At 34.9% G+C, this 22,196-nt stretch overlaps 3 protein-coding genes across 3 annotated transcripts; 1 reads left to right on the top strand and 2 right to left on the bottom strand.

Moving 5' to 3' along the window:
- Window positions 1–465: 465 nt before the first annotated feature.
- On the top strand, window positions 466–5,408 carry LOC147392656 (protein NUCLEAR FUSION DEFECTIVE 4-like). The gene is made up of 4 exons (XM_086456242.1): window positions 466–908; window positions 2,981–3,888; window positions 4,441–4,925; window positions 5,024–5,408. The coding sequence occupies exons 1-3, from the start codon at window positions 585–587 to the stop codon at window positions 4,904–4,906; spliced, it is 1,698 nt and encodes a 565-aa protein (XP_086312368.1). The 5' UTR covers window positions 466–584; the 3' UTR covers window positions 4,907–4,925; window positions 5,024–5,408.
- A 4,302-nt stretch (window positions 5,409–9,710) lies between these two features.
- Window positions 9,711–10,778, bottom strand: LOC147392655 (uncharacterized). Its single transcript, XM_086456862.1, has one exon. It carries the CDS (start codon window positions 10,666–10,668, stop codon window positions 10,099–10,101), a length of 570 nt encoding a protein of 189 aa, XP_086312988.1. The 5' UTR covers window positions 10,669–10,778; the 3' UTR covers window positions 9,711–10,098.
- Window positions 10,779–17,793: 7,015 nt separating this feature from the next.
- Window positions 17,794–20,881, bottom strand: LOC147392654 (LOW protein: nuclease-like protein). Its single transcript, XM_086456273.1, has 2 exons — window positions 19,510–20,881; window positions 17,794–18,360 (listed from the first exon to the last, which is right to left on the bottom strand). Exons 1-2 carry the CDS (start codon window positions 20,842–20,844, stop codon window positions 18,331–18,333), a joined length of 1,365 nt encoding a protein of 454 aa, XP_086312399.1. The 5' UTR covers window positions 20,845–20,881; the 3' UTR covers window positions 17,794–18,330.
- Window positions 20,882–22,196: the final 1,315 nt, after the last annotated feature.

Here is a 22,196-nt window from a genome sequence, read left to right as displayed (position 1 = left end):
CCTTCCACCTGCCCAGGGTGGATCCCTACCATGGTTTTAAATCTCATCCGAGACCAAGACGACTTGTCCTATATGTCTCGATATCATCTATCAATGAGATAGATAGACAAGTCAAACATATCGAACGAGATTTAAAATCATGGGTCATTTGTTTCATTGTTGAACGAGACAACTCAAACGTATTGGTAAATTCTTCCAAGATGACTCAGTCTTGTTCATGGACGAGATGAGACGTCAAAACGAGTTTTAAAACCATAATCCCCACTTTTACAAGAGATTCAAGGAGGAGTACTTCCGTCATTTTACATTAGTCTATAACAAAAGACCAAAGTTAGGGATAATTCTTAGATATTCATAAATATGGAGGGTATATCTAAATAATCCTTTTGAGAAAAGGACATTCTGTTAAAGTTTTTAGGACTCCCAGATTCCGAAAATCTCTCATTTTCCTTTCTTCAGGGTCTGTTTTTCCTGTAAGGGTTGCTCCCTGTCCTCCTTTTTGAAAGCTTCTCTGTACTAACTTCAATCACAGAGAGAGAGAGAGAGGAAGAACTGAGATCTGAAGCTGTCACTGAACTTCAAAAATGTTGGTTTTGAAAGCTGGGAGCAGACCACCATGGGTGGGTCTTGGAGCTGCTGTTTGGATTCAAATAGCTGCTGGAAACGCTTACAACTTCCCTCTTTACTCTCATTCTTTGAAATCTGTTCTGGGTTTCAGTCAACAACAGCTAACAATGCTTGGAGTTGCAAATGATATTGGTGAAAACGTGGGTCTTCTTCCAGGGATGGTCTGCAACAAATTCCCACCTTGGGTTGTTATCTTTATTGGCTCTCTTTCATGCTTTTTGGGCTATGGAGTTATCTGGCTAGCTGTAAGCCAGACCATTCAATTCATGCCTTACTGGGTGGTGAGTTACCCATTTGTGGATTTGATTGACTGGATGTGTTTTTAGGTGGTTTTCAAGGATTAACTTTGGTGGTTTTTTTTTTTTTTCTTTCTCGGATTTTGATCTATGTGGAGATATCACTTAATCTAGAGTTGATTGAGGTTTTTTTAAATGGGTTTGATTGTTTATGAATTAGATTGTGATGGGTTTCCATTGATTGAAGTATTTTGCTTGTTATCTCAATCTTATTGATTGTGGGAGGTTCTCTTTCGTACTTTTTGGGTACCCATTTGTGGATTTTATTGATTAGATGTGGTTTTATGTGATTTTCAAGGATTAATTTTGTTGGATTTACTGATTGAGTTTTGTTAAATGATTTATGAATTAGATTTTGATGGGTTTTCATTTTGATTGAACTCTTTTGCATCTTAACTCAATTTTATTGGTTTTCAGCAAATCAGAGATTTATCTGGTATCCCTTTGCAAGATTATTTCTTGAAGAAATGGGTAGTCTAATTTTGTAAGGTTGCTTGTGATCTAGCCTTATTGGTACCAACTGTTAACTTAATTTTTCTGGATGTTCTATAGAGTGTATTTTATACAAAATCAGTAAAAACCTCAAGTAGGATATTTCTTGTAGAAATGGGTAGTTGCTTGTGATCTTGTGACTTGTCTTACTTGTACTAATTATAGTTTTTTCTGGATGTTCTTGAGGTGTAAGTTACACAAAATCGGTAAAAATCTTTAGTACCCTAAACTGAACACGAATTGTATACATATATGTCAACCTGATTTCGACTCTAATTCGCATAGAGTGAGGCTCCCCCTTTTCCACAACGAGGTATCCATCGACTATCAAAAGGTTTCCTATTTTTCTTCTTTGATCAGTTAGCTTTGGTTTAGATGGACAATGTCAGATTTTAGGCTCTGAAGTATAATTGCAACCAGTGCTCTTCTTTCATACCTACAAGTCTACAACATCTATTCATTCAAGCCCATAATTTGCATCTCCCTTTGATATCTGAAAGTTAAGTCGAACTTTCTACGCAAATATGATATTTTGAAGGAACATTAAGGTCTTGATTAGTCAATTTGACCACTAAAAAGGGTCCAACTCACTATATGTAGTTTGTGGGTTTGTTTTTTAATTAAGCCATTTCTGCTTTGAACTTTTGGCCAACCCTAAAGTTGGTTCCAACAAATCTTCCAATAAGATCTAAAATCTACTTTTTTCCAAATTCAAAGACCAATTCACCTTGTGTAGTCCAGATCATCCTATTTTCGGTCAATCCAACTTCTTGATTGTCCTTTTGGAATTGGGTGTGTTTCCTTGTGGCCACTAGTGTAACTTAAGCATGTTTGTTGAAATGATTTTTTTTTTTTTAAGACTCGACAAGTTATCGAATGTTATGTTTTGTGCAATAATACAGAATGATACCTAAAACATTTGCTAAACTTTTCATAATCACCTTAATTTTTGTTTCAAATTGTACTTGTCTTGTATCATGCTTCCTCAAAAGCCTCTTTTTGATTAAAAGCAAAACAAAAGTGAGCTACAGATTCCCTCTTAACTTATTCGAGGAGAAAAGACATCCAATTGATTAGTCCAAATCATGTACAAATATATGTACCTAATAGGCGAATCTCATGTACCAAACCAGCAGGGCTTATAGACTTCTAACCCGTAAATGGAAACAATAGGGATATATAAAACTCCACTTCCCCATTGTGAGGTGATCATGGAAGCAAAATAGTACTTTTCCCAATAATCCGATTAAAGCATGATTTTGGCTAATATTTTCCTTAAAAAAAGATTGTTCTCAAATGAATTAGAATTCATTTTAAATTTCCATATAAGCAGAACCAACATTATATTAATGGTTGTTGGAACTAGAAATTTTCAATCAAGGACATCTTTTTTCCTTTCTTGGTAAGCTTTTTCTGTGCAATCACTATTGATTTTCTCTATTACCAGCTTAAGCCTTGTTTGACACATCCAATATCTAAAGCTTTTTTTTTTTTTTTTTGGGGAATTTGGGGTTTTGGACATTATTTTGTACGTAGTTATTACTGTATTTTCTATGTTGTGGCAGTTATGGCTCGCTCTCTGTGTTGCCACTAATAGTAGTGCATGGTTGAGCACTGGAGTGGTTGTGACCAACATGAGAAACTTCCCTTTCAGTAGAGGTACTGTTGCTGGCATTCTCAAAGGTTATGGTGGGCTTAGCGCTGCAGTATTTACAGAGATCTACTCTTCTTTGCTACAAAATTCCTCTTCAAAGCTCTTGTTGTTCCTCACACTAGGTGTTCCTCTTGTGTGTATGTCTCTGATGTATTCTGTTAGGCCTTGCACCCCGGCTTCTGGAGAAGACTCTGAAGAACATGGACATTTTCTATTTGCTCAAGTTGCCAGTATTGTTCTAGGTGTCTATCTTCTCACGACAACCGTGTTGAACGATACGATCTCTATAAGTGGTCCACTTTCTTATGTATTTGTTGCCATAATGGTTATCCTTCTCATGGCTCCACTCGCAATTCCCGTAAAAATGACATTGTGCCCTACCAATCCTAGGAAATCGGGCATACTTAGCCGACGAGATGATTCTTCGGATCAACTGATTCATGGAGATGGCAACACGAACAAAACAGAACCATTGTTGACTCCATCTTCGTCTGCGACACTCCTTGGAAGTTTCATGGAGGGTGATGATGTTTCAGATTTTGATATGCTTTTGGCTGAGGGGGAGGGGGCAGTGAAGAAGAGGAGACCCAAGAGGGGGGATGATTTCAAATTTAGCGAAGCTGTTGTCAAGGCTGATTTCTGGCTTTTGTTCTTGGTCTACTTTTTCGGGGTTGGTTCTGGCGTAACTGTTGTTAATAATCTGGCACAGATTGGGATTGCACAAGGTATGAATGATACGACAATCTTGTTGTCCATCTTCAGCTTTTGCAATTTTGTGGGACGTCTTGGTGGTGGCGTTGTTTCAGAACACTTTGTTAGGTTGGTATTTTCTTTTTCCCATATTCGCTGATTACTTAGGTATGGCATATATATTTCAATATTTTAAAAGGCATGGCATGCATTTTCCGGGTGAGGCTCTCATAAAATGCCGATTCAAGGAATGGTTCTTTTCCCACAATGGCCGGCATTATAAAACCATACGCCTTAGGGGACGCATTTTTTTTACTCTCAGAATTTTTCCTCACAGGGCTCTCCACCGTGTGACACGTGAAATCTAATGAGAGTAGTTTCTTAAATTGGGGATGCCCTCAATACACGCGGGCTTATGTGATTGGTTGATCCTGGACCCTGTGAGATCTGAGGAAAAAGTCAGCAAAATTTTTTTCTTAGGGGATCTGCACGCCTTTTGATAAGGGGGTGGATCCTCTGTGGTGCTTGTTTCCTGTAGTACGGTTTGGTACTTTTTAGATTGAGAGAGCACCACAACTCAAAATAGTTAAATCTAACCTTTCAAATTTTGGAAATTCCGTGTCCTTCCATTTTCAAAATTTATAATAGACTTCATACTGATGTTGTATGTGAATCTTGCAGGTCAAAAACAATCCCAAGAACAATATGGATAACATTCACTCAAATTATCATGATCATAACATACCTTCTCTTTGCTTCGGCTCTCAGTGGAACCCTTTATACTGCAACGGCATTACTTGGGATCTGCTATGGGGTTCATTTCTCTATCGTGATTCCAACTGTCTCCGAGCTTTTTGGGTTGAAACATTTCGGTATAATTTGCAGTTTCATGGGACTTGGCAATCCTCTAGGTGCACTTCTCTTCTCAGGTTTGCTTGCAGGGTATGTTTACGATAAAGAGGCCGCGAAACAAGGAGGACTCTCCTGCTTGGGTCCTAATTGCTTTAGGCTTACATTTTTTGCTCTAGCCGGTGTTTGCAGTATGGGCACTTTGTTGAGCATAATTCTTACTATTAGATTAAAACCCGTTTACCAAATGCTTTACGCTGGAGGTTCGTTCCGGCTTCCTCAAAACGCAAATCATTGAGACGATCCGAACGGTCTAGGCAAACATATTTTACGGGACCAAATTTAAATTATCTAACAAAATCTCTAGAACAATTTATGCGTGTTTCAACTCTCACTATATGTTTCTATGTGATAGAAAATTCTAGAGCTCAAGTTCTTCCTTGAAGGAGTTTAGGTGGCATTTTGGTCTAGGAAGCTCTTCTGTTTGTTGTAATTTGATATGTTTCCATGCTAGTCAGTAAATGAAAAACGCTAAGATTTTTGAAATTAGCTATGTTTGAAGAGACAGGAAACTCTTCAATTACCGAGATATGCCTTTGAAGTTTTAGTCTCTGTGTGTGTCAACAGTATGATGTCGAGATTATATATCGATCAAGATATGTTATGTTCTTTCTGACTAAAAGAGGTCGATAGCATAGTTGAAGAATATATTTTATGTTTAAGATATATGTACTTGATGATTTAATAATAAAGCTTACGATGCATTAAATTGCGTCGGACTAGAAAGTTCATATTGTTTATTTGATTGTATGTGGATTACATGTTATGTTGTACGATTTCTTGTTTACTTGGTCTCATAAATAAGAAGTAATGTTTGCAACTTCACTAATGATTTTCGGACTCGAAAATTTTCACTCAGTCTGTACTTGGCTGACATGGCAAGGGCACAGAACCGTTAATCTTTTCCTTGTGTATCCCGAAGAAAAAGATCCATGGTTTTGTGCCATGTCAGCCGAGTGAAAATTTTTGAGTCCGAAAATCACAACGTGCTACTTTGTGCAATGGAATGGCCTTTTTTGTTTTGTTCAAGGCCTTGCTTTATATGCAAGCAAATTTTTTGGTTGAAGACGAGTACAATTTGGTCATTTTCTGTTAGTTTCGACGAAAAGGCTGTGGTCTAGGAGTTGCAGTTACTGCTACATTATCGATCGGAACTGTTAAGAGAGAAGCGAGAAATTTCTTATGAATTCAGGTGGCCCATGTGATGCAATCTCAAGTGTCACCAAGAACCCATAGCAGTGTATTTATTTTTTTTATTTATATATTTTTTTGAATTTTTATTTTTTACATTGCAATAGACCTAGCAGGGCCTAGGAAAAAAAATATTGTAGTAGTAGGTGAGTCACATATTGAGAGATTTTTTTTTTTTGGTTGTCGTCATCCATACCTTATTGCACATGATCAAAATAGAAATGATTTTAAAATTTTATTCCATAGTGCGATTCAAAGAGTTGAGTTTCATTTGTGGATGACGTTAATGTTTTTTAATTTTATCGAATAAAGCTGAAGTGACCTCTGTTGTGATTTGTGGAGCCTGATAGTACTGGTCAACAAAGAGGTATTGTAATTCAAGGGTATTTTCGTCATTTCACTAATATTAAATAAAATCTTAGTTAAATTTTCTAGGGTATTTATATTTTTCGTTTTTTTATTTTTTGTTGTGAAAAGGTGAAATTTGTAATTGTGAATTTTTTTTTTTATAGTAGAATCAGTGTTATTCGTAGACGTACCTCCATCTAAATGGAATCACGTAAATCTCTGTATTTTTTTGTGTGATTTCAATTGTATTTATTTTCTTAACAACCTCAAGATGTACCTCACATCACACATATCCTGACATGAAAGTACATAAAGAATCATAGATGCTTTCATGGAGATACGAGTGAAAAAGCATCTATGATTTCTATGCACTTTCACGTCAAGATGTGCAATGTGAGGTACAATCTTTACGTCACTCAACAAGACTCAATTTTATTTTATAGCTATAAATTAAGCTAGGCTGTCTTCGTATACTTTGTCGCTGCTTTCATCAATGTCATTTTCGATTCTATTTCTAATCCTAACAAGAGTGCATTTGCAATGAATCCTCTTCATTGTGATTAGCATTTTTATGAAGTCTCGTAGCATCTTTTACATTCTAATCGAACTATAGTCCAAGACGACGGATTGGGCACGCAATCATCCTTATTCATTAATTAAAGAAGGAGAGAGAGAGAGAGAGAGAGTCAAATTAAATTTAAGATGGATTAGTCTTCCACACGGCGCAACCACTCGTCTTATGTTTAAAGTCCTCTATCTTTCAAGGTGGTAGGGGAGATTTGATTCCCTTCTAGTAGGTACCATTATTGGTGAGAAAAAAAGAGAGTATAGAGGAATTGTTCAACCAGGCCTTTCTTGGTATGTTGTAAATCATTTGCAAATGCAAATAATTTTTTAAAATCAATTCTATTGGTGCTTGGTTAAACAGTGCAAATGATCTGTATTGTAAAAAAAAATTGTGTGAATCACTTAAATTCTAAAGAAATTTTATGCAAATGATTTGTGACATAAAAAGTATCGTAAATCATTTGCAATTTCAAAGATCAACAAATCACAAAAAAATATTCGCAATAGATTTCTCACTGGTGACCAAGCAATGATAAATCATTCATCATGATCCATTTGCATTGCAAAACATTTGTAGTGCAAATCAATTGCAAATGCAAATGATTTGTAGTGTACCAAGTAGGGCCCTAGTGATTAAAGACACTTCTCTGTCAAGGAGGTTAAGTGAAAAGGAGAAGTCATAGAGGAGGGGGATTTGATCTTCTCTCACCACGGAAGGTGGAAAGCAAATGGACTCAAGTGTTAAGAGCATCTCCAACAAACTCTTTAAAGTCGAAAGGTGGAAAAAAATATCTCCAAGATACTCTTTAAGAGTAAATGTTAAAATAAAGAGAGACTTCCACTCTCTACATGTAGAAAGCCTCCAAAGCTAGCTATTTTAATGTTAACAAATGAAAAATACCTTCCTTTCTAACTTAGTAAGTTTCGAAATCTTACTAAAAGTCATTTGGCCCACATGAATTACAAAATTGACAATCTTACACAACATTCTTCTAGTTTTCATAGAATAACTCATATCCAAATATATATATAGGGGTTAGAATATTGTGCTAAATAAAGAGAGTCAAATATTGTGTCAAATATTTTTGAAAATAGGGGTTAGAAGTTTCGGAATGAACTGATTTTTTGCAAGGATAATCTCTATGGTGAAGAGACCATCCTTACAAAAAATCAGCTCATCCTGAAACTTCTAACCCTAATTTACAAATTGAAGAACTGTGGGCCGTCCAATTTTTATAAACCACTTTTGATGGGATTAGTAGTTTCAGAACTTTATCATAGATATCATCCTCACACAAAATCAGCTCATTCTAAAACCTCTAACCCATACATTGAAAAAATGTTTGGTATTGGATAATGTTTTTGGATACCTAGATGTGAGTTCGTAACCCATAGTAGGATTTAAGTAGGTTTTAACAAATACTTATTTGTAAAGTAAAATAATATTAAATATTAATAATAGTGAAAGAAATGTTGGGTCTATTGGAGTTGAGATCAAAATTTACAATAGCTAAAATAACTTTTGTTAATTTTTACAAAAGATGCTCTTTATTTTAAAGAAAATTGTTAGAGATGCTCTAAAACATTAATATAGAAAAAATATTAATATATTTTGTTAATATAACCACTTCAAGGATGTTGAATTGCGATATATATATATATATATAGTCGGGTTCCTGCAACACACATTGCGACACACATATAGACAACGTGTTTGTCTTATATGGGCAAAAATGTTTGGAATGGGCATCCCATTCCAAAACTTGTAACCCCATCAAAATTGATTTACAAAAATTGGACGGTCTATAATTTTTCAACAAAAATTGGACGGTCTAGAAATTTCATAATGAGCTGATTTTTGGCAAGGATGATCTCCTCACCACAAAGATCATCCTCACAAAAAATCAGCCCATTCCAAACATTTTTGCCCATATAAGACAAGACACGTTGTCTATATGTGTGTTGAAATGGTTGTCGTTTGAACGTGACTCATATATATATTACCTATAACTTAAATCCCTGAATCCTTATTTACAAGTATACTTCCTAAGAATAAGTTAGAAAGTAAATCAATTGCATCCTTAATCAAATCTTTAAAAAAAATCTTAATAATACAACTTAATCTTAGTAGATATAATGTTAATCACTAAATCTAATAAGAGTCTGGATTATCCTCAAACCTTCTCACTTAGATTTCTCATTAAATGTACCAGATATAGAAGATTCTTTGATTAAATTCCCACCCCCACATCTCAAATCTTACCATATAGATTTCTCATTAAATACACTAGATATAGAATTCTTTGATTAAAATCTTACTCCCACACCTCAAATCTTACCGCATAGATTTCTCATTAATTGGTATTTATGTGGCAAGATTTGAGGGGTGAGCGGATTTTATGGGTTTTTTTTGTTGTTGTTGTACTTATCATGGGTATCCTCACCCTTCAGGTGAGACTAATCCCATGGTCACATGCACTGCCCCCTTGAAAAGTCTTATGTGCAATATTTGACTAGAGTTGAGTTTAGGGTTAATCGAATCTTGGATGGTGGCCCCAAGGAATTCATTGCTTTGTAGGGTTTCAAATACTTGACTTACCCTTCCTGAGGAGTTTATCAAGGCTTGGTTTGCCACTAGGCCAACCCCTTCGGGTTGGATTTTAAGGGATTCAAGATGGATATATATATATCCCACGATGACGTTTATTTGACTAGTGGTTCACGGCAGCTCTCTTCCAACAAGGGAACAGGATTGAAATTCACTAGAAAAGTTGAAAGAATGTATGAAGGTATAATCTTTGAATGGGTAAAAGAATAGATCTATAGGGTCCCAAATGAATTTGTTTATTCGAAAAAACAACTTCTGTGACCGACAAATTGGCTAATTTCAACACTGATAATTAAAATTAATACATACATTAGTCCCAATCTATCAATAATTTTCAAAATCAATCAGGATTTTTTACCTGTAATTTTCTCACTAAATTGGATTACATATTTCTTTTCCATATCCATACAAGAGAGAAAGATTAATCTCCATCACAAACTTTGGCCTCAGCTGCTTTTTTCCTTTAAAAAAACAAAAGCAAGGGGGACATATTCATGACTAGCCAGACTCTAAGGTGCTAAAGCGTGGGTTCTTATATGACCCACCATTAGAAGGAAAAACTAAAATTAAATTAAATCTCCTCAAACACACAAATATCCAAAACCTCCCATGGTGGTTGGTGGAAGAACCACACACACGCACACACAAAAAAAGCTATCCCTCACCATTTGAAATTAGACATAAAAATTATGAAAAATAAATTAAAATAAAAAACTTTATGTGGGTTTTAAATCCTGAAACATTGCATCCCACCTGAATTCATCGACACCCGCCGTAGGCCAATAAGCATCATCTTCAACCTTATCATCGCTACGAAGATCGTAAACCATCGGACTCGCTCCAACACTAGCTGCAGGAGGATCGAAAACCTTTGAATTCCCATTTGTAATCATCAATCTTTCTTGTTTGAGCATCATTAACTTCTTATTCCTCTTCAACATGGCTCCTCTCCATCGCGAACCATAAGTAGGCCTTGGCACAACAACAAGAGCAGACTCTTCGCGATGAATCCATCGACTAACATACTTAGCGAGACATCTTTTCGACTTTTTTATCGCTGCGACGAGCCTCGACATGGGATGTGGCTTCCCTCCCTTTTCTTTTCTTGCAAGCTTAAGTATCTCTAGCCTATGTTTGGCTATAGAGATGCCCATGCTTTGGAGAAACTCATGGTTGAAGTAAATTATATCTTCTTCTTCGAGTTCGTTGTGAGCAAAAGCTAGGCCATATTCATACACAAGTGTAGGCTCTAAACCTGTTTTAGATAACCAAGAGAACCAGTCCATGGCTTTGTGTGATCTCAATGTCTTTGAGTGTGTTTGTTGGTTTGAGATTTTATATATAAAGGTAATGAGGGGGGTGGAGAAGGTGAAGACTTGAGGAAAAGTAGTTTGGGTCAATTATATATTTTTTTCTTTGTTTCCATCTTATAAAAATTTGAGGCTATTTTGGTTGAGGTCAGGTCACTGTTGTAAAACTCGAAAAACTCAGTTTGACTTGGATGTCTAGCAAGACGAGTCAACTCGATCAGTTTTGAGTCAATAAAATGTACAAAATTTTATTAGGCTTTCCTTGAAGGTGATTCTCTACGATGGAACTAGGGGAATTTTAGACAAAATTATTGAAAACAACAACAACAAAGTCTTATCTCAAAGGTTTGGGTGGGGTGGTTTTAACATTTTTAATTTGAATATTTCTTCTAATTAAGATTATAATTAACCATCCTTCAATATGCTCAAACTATCTCAATGGACTTTCTCTTAATTTATTGGCCTTCATTTTAGATATAATTGATTGGAAGAATCAAATTTATTTGGCCCATCCCAATTTTTTTAGTGTAAAAATTTGATAACGAAGAAAATCATTATGGTTGTTTATCCTTGTCTTCAAAGCCTTATCTTAAAGATTTAGGATTAGTTAAATAAATTAGTTTCTCCATTTCACTTTGTTCAGATTTCAGAAAGACTTCTTTTAATATAGAAAGGCAATTATGATTTCTTGAACTATCTTCATCTATGTTCTTTTAAATATTTTTCTTATTCTTTTAGAATCTTCAACTTAATATCTGTTAATTGGTATTTGTATGAAATAAATGTGAAGTTAAATCTAGACCCTACACATGTTTAGATCAAAGAGAAGCTTGATGATTGAGTTGATCCAACATGGACTAGACTTATGAAGCCCAACAGCTCCAGTTGGTACGATTCAACTAAGTGAGCAAAGTATCTACTCATCCTTAGGTAAAGAGGGGGTAGACTTGAGTTGCGTAATAGGACAAGTTGTCTTGTCATGTTAGAGTTTTGTTTGAAAAAGTAACTCGAGATAGGAGTGATTGATCTCATCCACTGAAGGATTCAGAAGGAGATAAATCCAAATCCCCAAATTAGGAGAGGGGGTGACATATTAGATTAAATGATTAGGGGAGGAAGAGAACTTATAAATAAGGAGAAAGATCTTGAAAGGAAAAATATTTGGGCAGAAGAGATTTATTTGTTATTTTCTATAACTTCAATTCTAACTTGAGTCTCAAAGGGTATTTGACAGGTACCACATCAATTCCCTAACTTGTTCGTGAGGATGTTTGCGTTGTTTGAGGTAAATCAACAAAAAAAGCCTCTACCAAACTGAATCATTTTAATTGACTCTGAATATTTTTTAAAAAGTTGTGATAACTAACACGCTAAAATGTATTCACATGGAAAGTGCACATAACTATAGATCTTTTTCTTCAGGATACAAGAGAAAGAAAGGTTGGTTTTGTGCATTTGCCACGTCAACCGCATAGATTGCGTACGTTTTAACCCATCATTTTATCATTAGTCTTTTTCAAATCATATAGTTGAATCCATTGAGGAGTTTCAAAGTGACTCGCCAAGTTGAGTCAACTCTCCAATGTTTCGAGTCGACAACTATAGTTGAGGGTGACAAGACCCATGAGGGAAAATGGTGGGTGGGTCCCTCCAAAGTTAGGCAAGTGCGATTGATCTCTTTAGGAGTGAGTATGAAGGATTCATTTTGGGAAAGAATCCCTTCAATCACGGCCTGGGAAAAAGGCTCTTATTTGAGTCTTTGCGTGCATCGCGGAGGAACTTATTAAAGGACCCAATTGAGATTCTGTACTACAAGAAGTTGATTAGCTATATAACACCATATCTCCTTTGCACACCATGTGGAGTTTTTTTTTTCCTTTTCAGTCAAATAAACTATGAATATTTGGTGGATCACTTAGGGAATCTCTTATAAAAAAAATTGGCTTGATTGGTGATTAACATACCTACGTTAAATAATCAAATCAAACTGTTCGAAATCACCAATCATTGGGTGAAAGAAGTTTGTGAAGTGGCCCACAAGGGAGTCTGAGGAATTGGGCTGCAAATCCAACACCAGGAGTACTGGAACTTATCTCTTAAAGGCCTCACGATCTTAAACAGCCCAAGTGAAACATTAAAAAAATACAAAGTGCCCAAATTTCAAACTTGTTGGACGGAAAGATTAAAAAAAAAAAATTTGGAAAAAATGAAAAAAAAAAAAGACTGATTAGGGTAGGTAGGTTTGTTTAATAAAATCCAAAATCTTCTTCAATGCTCAACTAACTCGCAATTTTCCATCTTATCAAGTAAACTTACAATCGGTGGAAATAGATGAAGTAAATATAGAATAATGCTGAAGTGACCTCAGCGTATAACTTCATATGGCACTTTTTAATGTGAAAGTTAATAAGAATCATAGATATTTTTCATTGAGATACGAGTGAAAAACATCTATTGTTCTTAGCCACTTTCACATCAAAAAGTGTCATATGAGATTCCAGCTTGAGGTCACTCCAGCATGACTCTTAAATATATTATATCTCGTAAAAAAAAAGTCGCATTGGAGTGACCTCAAGATTGGATCTCATATCGCACATCTTGACGTGAAAGTAGATGGGAATCATATATATTTTTTCACTCATATCTCGAGAAAAAGCATTTATAATTCCCGTACACTTTCACGTTAGGGTGTACGACGTGAGGTCCAATCTTGAGGTCACTTCAACATTATACAAAAATAAAAACAAACACACACACACACACACATTTATTAGATAACATTAAAATAGGATTAGTCGGGGGTCTGATCCAACTCATATCGAACTGATTCCAAATCCAAAACTTATTGGATTGGTTCGGAGTCAACTCACCCAATCCCTTGACAATCCTTAACAAACAGATAATTTTCTAGGTTACACTAAAATATTTGTGGCTCTTAGATTATTCTTTCAATAATTAACAACACAATAATTTAAACTAAAACATAGGTCACGTTTAAACTCAACATTCATCTGTGGAGTCAACTTGATGATTTATGAATCAATAAAAATATTTTTAATATTTAAAAATTAGAGATACTTATGATTTGAAGATATGTTAACAAATTCTAAAACTATGTTTTTTTTTTCCCTCACAAATAACCCTAGAGAGATATCTTAAGGAGTGTTTGATTATAGGGAAAATATTGCATGACAAATGATTTGTCATTGCTTGAGTACATCATGCAAAAATTCGGAAAAAATAATTTTCTATTTTTTGAGTGGCATAGATAGGGGTGTCAATGGGTACCCATTTACTCAGAACTGAAACTGAAAACCCTAGTTTTGTTTTCCTTTTTATTGAAATCGATTAGAGTCGGATCTAATATGGAACCAAATCGATAGGAATCAGAACCATTAGGTTCCATCCGATGGGTACCCACAAGTATTTGGAATCGATTTATTTTGTCATTTTTTTTTATATATTATACATGATTGAGGGTTATCCTATATTTTAAAATCAACATGTATGATATAAAGTTCTTCAAATTTCATATAAACTAAATATTTGAGTTTAGGATGAGTCATTTCTTTTTAAATTTATTACTTATAAAGGAGATAAATATTAATTTTTGAAAATAAAAGTCATTAAATCATTTTTTTAGTGGAACAAATTATTATTAAGTTGATACTTTACAAATAATATGTTATTTTTTAAAAAGGAATTAAAAAAAAAAAAGATTTTGAAATAATTTCTCATTTAATTCTAGAGAATCGGAACCGACAGGTACCAGTGATTTTTGGCGGTTTCGATTCTAATTTCACTTAGTTTAAAACAGGAACTGACCCATTGGCACCCCTAGGTATTAAAAATCATGATAAAATCATTCAACTTGCATTATTTTTTTGTGAAAAATTTAAAAGGATACTTACAAGAATATCATTTTATAAAATGACAATCCAACATCACATCCCTCTATATTTTCGGATGCCACAAGGTGAGCTCAATAACCTTAATATCAACAATTATACACAAATGTGTAAGACTAAATTTATTATCAATAACCTACATCAACAACTCACAAAGAAGAGAAATTTATTGGCAGACCTAACTGTTGCATTTTTATTACAAAAAAAATGCTGTTAATTTGTTACTTAGTATAACTTGGAGTGGATCCTATCCGCATCAATTTTTTGCATCCAAAAATATAATCCAATACCACAGAGTTATAAGAAAAAGAAATTAAGCACTTTGAAAAAGAATTCGAAAAAAGTTAATTTTCACTAGCGGCTTTTAATTTTAAATTTGGGAGTTTGATAGCCACCCATTTTCAACACCATCGATTAAATTTAAAAAAGATTTTTTTTTCCCTTTTGAATCTGAGTTTTTTCATTAAATCTAGAAGACTGTAAGGTTAGATTTCCAATTTGATAATCCATGTGAGTCCAACAACCCATAGTAAGATTTGAAATCTTACTAAGGTAGTCATGCTAGCCTAAATCATAAAGTAAGGCTAATTCAGTGGATAAAGTATTCTATTGCAACAGATAGGTTTGCCGTATATATACAAAGAAAGCAACGTGCAAGCGAAGTATAGGTTTCCAAAAATAAATTAAAAAATAGGGAAAAATGATTTTCCGCGTGAAGCGGCAAATTCTTTGGGTGAGACAAATTTCTTTCTCAAGTCTTTTTAAGTTTATTTTGTTGTCAAATATCGGAAAATAACAGTTTTTCACGACAAATCATTTGCCATAACATTTTGGGTGTAATCATACGCACCATTAGTTCAAATAAAAAGGGTTTCATTATCTTTTTGTAATAATGTTTTTTTTTTTTTTAAATATACAAAATCTCAAAGATTATCTACAAAAATATCATTGTTATTTGTTGAGCTGAAATCTAGATGGGTTGGAAGGTAAACCCATGCGAAACCCAAACAGTAGAACCCTCGATCCGAGCTCAATTTAACCTGATAATCGAACCTGTGCTTACTAACCGGAACTTAACCAAAGATTGATCTTTTAAAATTGGGTTGAGCTTAGGTTAGCCCTAGTTAAGTAGTTTTGGGAAGATTGAACAGATTAGCTTGTTGAATATCTCTTATAGACTGATATAAATTTTATATCTTAAAGAAAAAAAACATAAAAAATAAATTATTAGTAAATAAAATCACATACAATCTCCAAATCCATCGAGAATATTTAGATAAATCCTATTTAATCAAAGCCCACATTAATAATATCCAATTGTCCACTAACCATAATAGTAACATGGAATCAAAAAGTTAAACAATATATAAAAAATTGGTATTTGAGTATATAAACATTGGATTTAGGTTGAGTTGAGTTTCTCGATCCCTCAACCCAAATTTAGTCAGATTGAAATATTATAATTCAGGCTCAAACTCATTTTCTGCATAACTCAGCCCAGACTCACCAATCAATTGGGTTGAGTTCGAGCCAGTCCGCCAAGGTTGCAACCCTAGTTGTTTGACGAAGACATTGGCCCAAAGGATATCCCATCTCTAAGATTCATGATTTAAATCATTAGGTTTCAAAGAAAGAAAAAGTATTTTACTCATGACTCATGAAAGGGTTCAAAATGTTTCTCAAGTCCCTAAATTAAAGTGCGTTGGTCACTAATTTCTTATGGAATCTCGAATCTCATCATATTTTTGAGTGTCACATTAATATGTTTCATTAATTAAGTTTTCAGAGAGTAACATCCATTCAACACCTGACTACCTATAATATAAAATCGTATAAAAATATATATTTTTTCAGTGATGATCGTTTAATGCATGCATGCGCATTAGATCACACGCATCACAATCAAAATTAAAATAATAATTAATTATTAAGGACATACTCAGGAGTGAAGCCAGGAATTTGTCTTGGTGGGCAACCGAGACATTTTTCCTTTTTTGTGGGGGTAATAGTGACTGATTTTATTTTTCGCCCATATTATTTATAAATTTTAGGAAAAATTATTTAAAAGATCTTGATGGATGGGATTTCTTTTTAATTAGTCCCTGAGTTTTGTGTGGTAGCTTAATAGGACATTTAGTATATTTTTTTTCTTTCTTAATGGTCCTTTATTATTGACGAACTTGCCACTTTTTTATTTATTGTAAGTTCATCACTTTTTTATTTATTATCGAATTTGACGCTTTTTTATTTAGTGTCTAGTTTATAATTTTTATTGTCGAACTCACCACTATTTACTGTTGAGTTCACCAGTTTTTATTTACTGTCGAACTCACCATCGGTAAAACCCATCCATTTTCAATTTTGAGTTTTTTCAATTAAAAAACATGAAATCATTCTTGATCGATTTTCATCCAAAAACTAAATGGGAAAAAAAAAATGAAAAATCCTAATTTTTTTTACATACATCTTCAAACTATTTGAAAAAACCCTTGAAAAAAAACTTTTTCTTCCTTCTTTAATCCTTTCCGACAAAATGGAATCTCCAAAACTCAATTGAGATGCCAAAAATTCAATTTTTTTTTAATGAAAACGATAAGTTCAAAGGTTAGGGCATTCAATTGTGAGAAATATGGGAGATGAGGTCTAGCGACTGTTAAGAAAATAAAAGTTTACTACATGGACTATTAAGAGACCACCCAAAAACTGGGGACTATATAACAAAAAGTCCCTCCACCAGGGTCTTTTTAAGTGATTTTCCCTTCTTTAATTGGAACATGGTCCCCAAATATAAGAAATTAGTGTTCAGTAAAATTAGTTGTTCTTAGTCTTTCTCTACACCGAATTGTTGCTAAGGATGTGTCAAGGAAGATCTATGCAACATTTCTTAGTCTTTTTAATTTTCTCTGAGGAGAGAGTTGGAGATTTCAAAGAATTTTAAAACTGTCAAACCTTGATCAAAACTGGAACTCTTTTGATGGGTTGGGCTGCAGGGTTTTGAAACCTAATAATCCTCACATATTAAGAGAGGCAAACCTCTTTTGAGTAAAATAGATCTGCAAGAAAGCAAAATCCATAAATAGTGAAGTGTTGATTGACTGTTAATGGGCCATCAACCCTTTGGACCAAAATGAAATTTTAAGCCTGACATGTCAAACCCAGACCAGATCACTAATATACAATTGTAGAATTTCGATTATATTTTGGAAAAAAGTGATTCATTTAATGATGAAGATCTCAAGAAAAGTCATGGAATATAATCTTCTAAACAAAATATCTAACAATGAGGCCACAAATCTTGAGTCACATTAACTTCACGATGGATACATGTTGCATACTAGACACGTCTCATTCGACAACACTACAACTAGCAAAATTCGCTATAAACATTTCCCTTTAAGTGTTGGCCCACTGTCTCTACCCCATGTCCCTGCCCATGTTGGTTATTGCACTCAGTAACAACCATAGCATTGGATTCAGTTGATGCCAAGAAACTTACTTTCAAATGCACAAAGCCTTCTTCAAAATGGATCAGGGCTCCTCTTCTCTTCTCTTCATACCTTATGGTTGTGAGAAAATCATTGAGGAATGTACAGTACCATGGAAATGCTTCAAACTTCATCAAGGGATCATCGAATAGAAACCATCACTGAAAACCCGAGAAATTTTTTTTGACAAGAAACCATCTCAAGAAATTCATGCTCATGCCATCTTCTAGAGCCTTGCGTCTTCTTCAACACAGTGTAATTTGACCACTTGCCTTCTGCAATGTTACGTTAGTCACCCATAATGTGCAATATGTCAAATATTAGAAATTCATGTAATATATAAATCTCATTTCCTTTTCTATTATTTGGAAAAAATCATTATTTTGAAATTTATTTTATAATTACAAAAATACAAGGATATAATTCCCCTACTGAGAAATTAGTATGAGCCTACTTAGACGCCCAAAGGCCTAAAAAACAGTGTGTCTATTGATTCGACAAGCTTTGCACAATATCATTTTCCCACTCCTATCAAATGAACTTTTCCTTATCATCTTCAATTATGGGGAGGGATGCTAAAGAAGAATTACTTCAGATAGTTTGATCATGTGCAACAGAGGCCATTGACGATACCAATGAGATGCACATACCTGAAGGTAAAAGGCTATCTGAGAAAAGAGAGAAAAATGATAATTGTTTGTTGAGGCACCCAAGGTGTATGCATTAACAAAGGATACGACCCCATATAAAATGAAATGGCAGTATGGGTCTCAAGGAGCCAACCCAAAATAGTTGGGACGAGAGATGAGATGACAATAATTCAAGATGTTAAAAGACTTGCAAATTAGAAACCATGAGGAAGTCGACAAGTGCATGAGCCTTTACCAAAATACCCTCAGATTCCAAGTTCCAAAGTGTATTTATTGCACTTTTGGGCACGCGTCAACAACACCCCTAAACAAAGTGATTATATTGTGGATTGCAATTTTCTTCGTTTTTTTAATACCAAAATGACCTATATTATATTAAATTTAAATATAAAAGCGGGGACATTTATGATGACTCAAAACGAAGAAAATTGCAATCAACGATATAATCACATTGCTTAATTTTCAAAATTACACAAAACCCTTTAATAAATATTTTAAATTACAAATAAACCCTTTTGATACACGTGCATTTTCACATGCCACCTTCAGTTACTATATTAAAAATTGTAAGCAAGACGAGAAGAGATTCTTCGAGTTTGAAATCCTAATGTAGAAAATAAAGAGATAAATGAGAATAAATGGAACATAAGTTCTCACAAAGATTATATTGCCATGCAAAAATAGATACTTGAAACAACCATTCAACCAAAGCAAGAAATAGAATGTAAAGAAGTTGTTTTTTCACATATAACAAATCTATCATCGCTTGCTTACCAGACCCAAATGCAAGGCAAGAACATCTCTGATCCTCTCTCCATCCTCATTTCCCTTCCCTTCGAACACATCAAACCCCATCTCCCGCGAGAGATCCTCATTTTCATTGGGCACCACCTCACTACATTTTATCAAAAAGTTATGAAGAAGACAACCCGCAATAACGACAAATGGGAAGAACTCAATGCACTCCTCCTTCCACTTCATTGAAAGAAGCTTCCATCGAGCTCGAACTCTCCGAAATGCCATATCAACTAGTCCAATCCCACGGTTATGAACCGAATTGAATGCGTACTCAGACGAATTAGAATTATCATCTTTGCCCAATTTCGGGTAAGGGGTCAGCAACCACGGTAAGAGCGGGCAACAAGAATCCCCTAATATATACTGAGGAATCGAATAACCATCACGAAGCTCAAACTGAGGTCCATTCAACAACTCCTTTGATTCTTCCACCCTCGAAAACAGCTTCGTGTGGCGTAAAATTGAGTTTGGACTCATCGAACTCGGCCAACCAGCCGAAACATCCAAGAACCTCCCTTCAGAATCCACCAAACCCTGAACAATCACAGACCCATCTTTCCCAAACCCTCCACCATCAACTAAAAACCTACTAAACCCTAGAACACCACAACAATTCGGCAACGAAAACCAACCGAAACCCACAATAATCCTCTTCAAATCAGAGGAGAATTCGAACAAATGAGCCAACCGATCATTCACAGCTTTACAAACCTCGTAGAATGCTCGACAAGCACTCGACGAATCAATCCCGAATCGACGTCCAACAGATTTATAAGAAGCGGCGTGAGCTAATCGAAAAAGGGCCGCGGCGAGGGCGTAATCAGGAGGGATAGAAGAAGAGGAATTCTGCAAAGAAGGAATTAGGGTTTGGAGGAGGATATTAAATGAAGGTCTGGACATTCGAAAGGCTTCGACCCATCGAGTATCGGAATCGTCCGAGGCGATAGAGAGGAATCGTTGGAACCAACAATGTGATGGAGGAGGAGAAGATGATGCAGAGATAGAGAGAGGAAGGGGAGGATCTAGGGTTTTGGGAGAGTTTAGGGTTTGGAGGAGAGAATGGAGTTTGGAGAGAGAAAGGGCAGTGGAGGTAATTTTGGATTCTAGGGTTAGGGTTTGGGATGGGTGAAGAAGAAGATCGTTTTGAGACAGGAAGGTGTGGGCGGCGGAGGTGGCGGAGGTGGCGGAAGCGACGAGAGAGATTAGTGAGGATAGATGGTTTTGAGGTTTTGTTTTGCGTTTTTTGTTGGATGAGATGGTGATCTTCCCGCCACCACCGGCCATTGTTCGTTCCTTGAAATGCAGAAGCATCAACCAGTAAGAATAGAGAGTTGTACTTAAAAAAAGAAAAGAAAGAGAACTTCTATTAACACACCAATGCATATGATAGAGAACGGTTTAATTTCATTTAAATTGGTGTGTTGTAAGTAAACGTTAGTGTGCCAATAGAATCTCTCGAAAGAAATATATAATAATAATTTTAAAAAATATATTATACAAAACACAATCTATGGCGACAATTGGAGATGTAATTGTTTGATTTCATGTTTCTTTGATGGGTCCCGTTCAATGGCTAACTTTTTGGCAAAACATTTTTCAAAACATGAGTTAGAAATTTTGAAATGGGCTGATTTTTGGTGAGGATGATCTCCTCGGAGATGTAATTGTTTGATTTCATGTTTCTTTGATGGGTCCCGTTCAATGGCTAACTTTTTGGCAAAACATTTTTCAAAACATGAGTTAGAAATTTTGAAATGGGCTGATTTTTGGTGAGGATGATCTCCTCACCGTAGAGATCATCCTCACCAAAAATCAGCCCATTCCAAAACTTCTAACCCCATAAAAAATGATTTACAAAAAATGGATGGTCCACGATTTTTCAACTTGTAAACATGGGGCTAAATTTTTTGGAATGGACTGATTTTTGGTAAGGATGATCTTTTAATCATAGAGATCATCCTCGCCAAAAATCAGCTTATTCCAAAACTTCTAACCCATGTAGGACAAAACACGTTTGTTAAAGTGTAGGGTAAAGCTTAGGGTGTTGAACATTTCCCTTCTTTGATATATTTATCGAAGAAGATTTTGCCTATATAAGAGGATCCAAAGGGTTAATTTAGATCAAACTTACGAAGGTCCTTTCGTAGTAAAGAAAGTGATGCCAGGAGACGTCTTGATTCTAACTGAGATGGATGACAACGTATTTCTTGAACCAATAAACGCTAACACGATAAAAAAGCATTACCCCTAAAGTCCAATATCTAAGAAGATAAGAGACCATCCTTCCACTTCTCACAAACATCACTATATCCTAGTCAATCCACTGTGAGCCTAAAATATTTTCCTTGACCACCTAGGAGTGGGGGCATGTCCCAAAATACATTGGTGCAAGTTCAAGCAAATTAGATAGTTTTAAGGTCATAAAAAAAGAATTGATCGATAGTTAGTTTTGAATCTCTAATATTTGTATCAAACTTGATGCATTGTTTGTGGGAATCCAAACAAACATTGGAACTAGTGTTTATAATTTTTCAACAGAAGTCAGTAAGATATTCACATTTCGCTTAGATAAAGGTGAAATGAGGAAAGACATCCCATTCTTCTTTGATTTTTAGAAGAATAAATGAGAGCTTGAGAGGACTAATGACCCGTTTAGATCTTCA

This window comes from Akebia trifoliata, chromosome 10, assembly GCF_017979445.1.
Source record: "Akebia trifoliata isolate Shusen 1 chromosome 10, ASM1797944v1, whole genome shotgun sequence".
Taxonomy (NCBI): domain Eukaryota; kingdom Viridiplantae; phylum Streptophyta; class Magnoliopsida; order Ranunculales; family Lardizabalaceae; genus Akebia; species Akebia trifoliata.
The sequence above is the reverse complement of the archived record's forward strand: the minus strand, read 5'-3'. Positions and strand labels throughout refer to the sequence as shown.

Bases quoted from the DNA above. Each gene is read 5' to 3' on its own strand.
- LOC147392656 (XM_086456242.1), top strand. From the start codon at position 585: ATGTTGGTTTTGAAAGCTGGGAGCAGACCACCATGGGTGGGTCTTGGA. The intron at 909-2,980 runs GTGAGTTACCCA...ATGTTGTGGCAG, and splicing joins AATTCATGCCTTACTGGGTG to TTATGGCTCGCTCTCTGTGT. The intron at 3,889-4,440 runs GTTGGTATTTTC...TGAATCTTGCAG, and splicing joins GTTTCAGAACACTTTGTTAG to GTCAAAAACAATCCCAAGAA.
- LOC147392655 (XM_086456862.1), bottom strand. From the start codon at position 10,668: ATGGACTGGTTCTCTTGGTTATCTAAAACAGGTTTAGAGCCTACACTT.
- LOC147392654 (XM_086456273.1), bottom strand. From the start codon at position 20,844: ATGCTTCTGCATTTCAAGGAACGAACAATGGCCGGTGGTGGCGGGAAG. The intron at 18,361-19,509 runs GTAAGCAAGCGA...GTAACATTGCAG, and splicing joins TTGCCTTGCATTTGGGTCTG to AAGGCAAGTGGTCAAATTAC.